Source organism: Amphimedon queenslandica, unplaced genomic scaffold (genome assembly GCF_000090795.2).
Source record: "Amphimedon queenslandica unplaced genomic scaffold, v1.1 AMPQUscaffold_11868, whole genome shotgun sequence".
Taxonomy (NCBI): domain Eukaryota; kingdom Metazoa; phylum Porifera; class Demospongiae; order Haplosclerida; family Niphatidae; genus Amphimedon; species Amphimedon queenslandica.
The window spans coordinates 2,091-7,883 of NW_003547892.1; the positions used below are offsets into that span (position 1 = coordinate 2,091).

General features: G+C 35.3%; 1 protein-coding gene across 1 annotated transcript; it reads left to right on the forward strand.

Moving 5' to 3' along the window:
- The first annotated feature begins 4,053 nt into the window (after positions 1-4,053).
- LOC109588774 (uncharacterized protein K02A2.6-like) lies at positions 4,054-4,401 on the forward strand. Its single transcript, XM_020004889.1, has one exon. It carries the CDS (start codon positions 4,054-4,056, stop codon positions 4,399-4,401), a length of 348 nt encoding a protein of 115 aa, XP_019860448.1.
- The last annotated feature ends 1,392 nt before the right edge of the window (positions 4,402-5,793 follow it).

The following is a 5,793-nucleotide window of genomic DNA, read 5'->3' on the forward strand; positions in this document are numbered from 1 at the left end:
TGTGTTTAATGTTTAGAGTATTTATATCACATGTGACATTCTCTCTTGAAAGACTTTGACTGCAAGTACAGGAATCTTGTGACTTATCTAACCTGAAACCAATAGGACACTCACTAACAGTGAAATAAGAGAAAATATTGGTGCCAAAACTGGTGCCAAAATTGAACACAGCTAAGTATATTTTATATTTTTGATGACTTGTAGGAATCAGTTTAGGTGTGTATTCAATCAATGAACAAATATTGGGAATATGTGTTTGATTGAGCCAGTATGCGTAATTATGCATTGCTACTGTACCGTCTGTGAGAGTTTGTGATTCAAAGTAATTAAAACCAAACAAAGCCACATTGAACTTCAATGCTTGCCCTGGATAAATGTGTTGATCACTTACATTATATAGACAGTTGTTAAAACTAGTTGTAGTATGAGGATCACAAAAACGTATATACCACGGAATGCTTGTTGAACTAATGTTTCGGTTTGTCAAATTGAACTGATTACTGTGTGTCATACGATATACCCCGTACAAATCACCACCAACCAGTCCAGCACTATTATTTATTAATGTAAGAGGTATATTTGGTGTCATAAATTTTATGTCAGTATCTGATGACTCTTCAAGATAGATCCCTCCTCCTTTATAAGAAGCATGATTATCAATAAACTCCAAGTTAGCTGATGATGATAATATCAATCCTGATGAGTCATTTATTGCTAATCCTCCTCCAACTACTCCAGTATTGTTCCTGAATATTAAGTTATTGTTAATTGTCACTAATGATCTTTCAAGTGTCAATCCTGTATAGGTACTGTTAGCAACAGTAACATTACTGAGACTAATAGGAGCATTATTGTTCATTATCTTATTTCCTCCATTTCCAATAAGTTGAGTATCTATTATATCAATTTGAGTTAGTCTCAAAAATGTTCCATCAATGAATAATCCTTCATTTATATTGTCATATATCAAACATGATTTAATAATAATGTGATGGTTCACTGCTTTTAGTAAATACTTGTTACCCAAGATCTTCAATCCTTGCTTATTATTATAAAATTGACTGTCCTCAAGTACATAAGTAGAAGTTAACTGAGTACCAGGATATGTGCAGTCATAACTTGATTCTGTATTTTGTAAAAATTTAATATAAAACCCAGAACTATCAGTAACACCATGAAATGATGAGCTGATAATAAAAAAATAAAAAAGACCACCCACTAAAATAAAGTGATGGTTAGTGCTGCTTTGAACATGATCAAAGATGACTGATACATTGTATGTGGTACCATGATTCATGTGTAGTACTATTGCACTGCCAGTAGTAAAGGTAAGATTAGTCAGTGTCAATGAGTAATGGAGTAATTCATCACTACATACTGGAAGAGGTTGATACCAAATACCCACAGTAAAATCAGTAAAAAAAACTGATGATGAAATCTTAAGATCAAAAGCATTAACTGTATTCAAAGATGGCAAATTAGACCTTACAGTAAAGACAGAGTTAGTTACTGTAATATTGTTGGATGAATTAATCTCCACTGTACAATCACTAAAGGATAGGCTAGAAACAGTGACATGATCACTGTAATGTAGTGAAATGATAACTCCATTGATATTATAAACTTCCTCATTGCCGTGGATACTAGGAGACTGATCCAGTCCATGTAGAGTAACATTCTTTACTGCAGTCATGTAAACATTATTTTTGATGGTAGTGGTTCCAATGAAGTAGAAGATGGTGTTATTGTATTGAGACATATTCCCAGCATACACTGATAAAGGATTACAAGGTGACTGAGTAACTGAACTGCAATCATCAGACACATAATACTGACCAGAGGAGACACTGCAGGAGCTACTGAAGAATAAGAGAACAACCACTAACAGGAGAGACATAGCTACTGTCTGGACTGACTTCTCAGTGACTGTGAGGGGAGATGATATTTATAGGCTAAGCTATGCATGGGTGCTTGTTACTAGAGCAACTGACCTTTTATGGTCAGTCTTGCGTGTGCATTGATAAAATAATTATACATACCAGTAAGAGTGGATTATTATTTATACCAGATCAATAGTAATACACAGTACTATTAATTGGTAATATCTGTAGCTATAAAATGAGGTGGAGGCACCTATGACATATATAGTTTACCAACAAAGAGTTATTATATATATATCACTTGAATGGTTATACAGATATACCAATCATAAACAATGTCAACCTCCCAGCAATTTATTTATAATAGTGGAAAAAATTGAAATGATTTGTCAATTAAAATTGTCAATTATTATTTTACAGAATAAAATAGGTTATCCCTAATATGTAATGAGAGACCACCTCATGTTTAACTTTTAAATTGACCTTAAGTTCTATTGTACATTACATTATCCCCTGATGATAGACGATCTCTCTTGTAAGGACAACATTTCCAGGAACCAGTGGACAGTCTCTCAGTAGGAGGACTACTCCATACAAAGCACTGATAAAGTTTGCATCTCAACTGAGTAATCTACTGCATGTATGCAATCCATTGTCAGTATTTCTTATGTTGGATCTCTTCTTAAATTCTAATTACAAACCTCAAGTATTATTAGTAATGTATGTCCATGTAACCAGATACCCAGCAAAAAAGATATTTTTCTGGTGGATCCCTTTTACTACAAGTATGTCGGAGATTTGTACTTGACATGTATGAATCTGATTTCCAGGAATATACATGTATACTATGTCCCAACTGAGAATGGACCGGAAGTGGAAGCAGCTGCATTGGAATTTGAAAAATGTAGCTACGTCACTAATGACGCATTATAATGAGATTCATAGAGACATGGCCGATATTTCGGCTGTGTTGTTTCACTCTTAAAACAGTCTTGTTCTTCCTGATAAGCAGTACAATAGCTGCTGGAGTCAACTAGTCTTCATAAAGGCCATCATTATCAGAAGATCTTGCTCTATTAGCATTTTAAAAGAAGAATTATCAGTTTGGGCACTCGACCACATGTGCTTATGTAAACTATGACATCATAGAAGGTCATTGCGGTTAGCTTTGGTATGCCATTGGGTTTATAGGGAGAACCCGGTTCTCAGGGTTCCCAAGGGCTGAGAGACCCAAGACCTGAGATCCTGAAGCGGCATTGGGCAACTAAGAACCTGTGAAAGTGTCATTCTTATCTCACATTCCTATAAAAAGTTATTCCAGTTTTTCTTGGTCCAAACTCAGTTGGGACATAGTATACATGTACTTGAACATGTACATTTGTTCAAATACAACATTTACATGTGTTTGAACATGTAATTTTTTACAATGTGCTACATGTTCAAACTACTTGTCAATAATAGCAATACATATACAGTATATGTGCGATTGATTTAAAAATTGACAGATAAATAGAGCCTACATATGTATAGTATACAGTACTATATGCACATGTAGTTTAATAAACCCTCCCATCTGTGAGAGCTTGCTCATGAGAGCGGAAGGAATGACAAGTTAATTGAGTACAAATTTACATCCCGTATCCAATGCTGCATACTCTTGTGAGATCAAGCATAAGCCGGGAAAACAACTGGCTAATGCAGATGCTCTTAGCAGACTTCCTTTATCTGATCAACCGAAGTCAGTTTCTATGCCTCACGATGTAGTCCTGCTACTAAATCACAATTCAGACACCATTGTCCATGCCTCTACAATCAAAGAGTGGACAGCTAGTGACCCAGTTCTTTCCTGTGTGTGCAAACTAGTACAAACTGGCTGAATATCTGATGAAACCTCTCTAGCCCTGCAGCCGTTTTTCCAGTGTTATGCTGAATTAAGTGTTATTGATGGCTGTTTACTCTGAGGGTCTCAAGTAGTTATACCTCCTCAGGGTCGTCCCTCTATACTATCCCAACTTCATGATACACACCCAGGCATCAGTCCAATGAAGAATCTTGCTTGAGCTTATGTGTGGTGGCCAGGCTTAGACAAAGACACTGAAGACAAAGTGAAACAATGTGTTACTTGCCAGATTTCTTGTCCTACTCCACCACAAGCTCCAGTTCATCCCTGGAAATGTCCATCCTCTCCATGGCTAGGATCCATATAGATCATGCTGGTCCTTTTATGGGGAAAACATTTCTCATCATTGTTGACGCACATTCCAGATGGCTAGAAGTAGAGATTGTCAGTTCTACATCAGCTGGAGCCACTATTCAGGTTCTAAGGAAGCTGTTTGCTACGCATGGATTGCCTGAACAAGTAGTCTCAGACAATGGAACAGCTTTTACTAGTCATCAGTTTAAAGAATTTATGAGTAAGAATGGTATCTGTCACTCCCTAACTTCCCCATATCATCCTCGTTCAAATGGTCTGGCAGAACGAGCTGTTCAGATAACTTTGATATTACAAAGTTATCTTTGATGATACATAATCCACCACTGGCCATTACGCAGATCAACTAGACCAAGGACTCAAGTGGAATTGGACCCTATGTACGTTGAATTTAAAGGGGAAGGGGTGTGATAATGGTGCTTTGACATTTATACATACATGTACATGTACATGTAACTACAATATTCTGTTATTATTATTATTACTGTGTATTCATTGTTGTTGTACATATGTTATATATTGATCATTATGTATGTATTATTATTGTTACTATTATTATCATCATTGTTATTATTATTCTTATTGTTACTTGTGTTATCTTTAGTGTGGCCATTATTATTTCTATTTATAGGCAGACTGTCAATATGACATCATATGATGTATTATGATTTTTAGTATATAAGTGCATACTTTTACTGTATTTGTGGTTCATTCGTTCGTTCATTCATTTCTTCTTCCTTTTACTTCATTATTTCCATTCTCATATAAGGTCCTCTTTGAACCTAGCAAGTTTGCCATTCTCACATTACTGAGATACGCGTGCTGTTTTTCATTAACCCATTTTTGTACTACTTCAACTACTGGTTGCTATACAATTCAATTCCCGGTTCCCAATATTACAGTAGCTACTGGAACAAATCTGAAAATACACATTTAAGTGCATGTACATGTACATTCCTAGAAATGAGATTTGTACAAGTACAAGTTAATCTGGGGATTCTAAGAAAAAATTCCGAGTAGTAGCAATGGTAGTACATATAGTACTAGATCTATCTGTAGTGCGCTAACTAGGAATATGTACATCCACAGAGGCTGATTTGTTCAAATACAAGTTTGAATCAGTTCTAAGAATGTACGTAACATGTATTACTGGATATCAAGTTTGTACTTGAACAAATCAAGTACAACTGTACATATTCTTAGAAATTGTACAAGTAAAAATATCAAAATTCTAAGAAAAAAATCCCACGTAAATATCCATCTGCTTACACATAAATGTCATAACAATAACACAATCAATGTCTCACAGAAACTTTGAGCTGTTGTTTAATGAATGATTATTTCAACATTATTATTCATTCTAATTATTAGTATAATTTATCATTATTATTTATTTTAATATTAGTGATATCATTTTTCTTATACATCCTCTCCAGTCTCCCTGCGTCTCTGTCCTGTTTCTCTCCTCCAATCAGTACTACCACTTCTCCCTCTCTACCCATCCTACCCACTCTACCCGCCAGGTGTAAGTACTCAATACCATCACGAGGTACTTCAGTCAAGTACAGAGTACCTACAAAACTAAAATCAAGTCCACGTACAGTTTCCTCGGTACCAATGACCATTTCAATATCCCCGTTTTTAAATTTTCTCAAGAATGACTTGTATTTATTGATATCCATCACTTCTTTATAAAGAGCT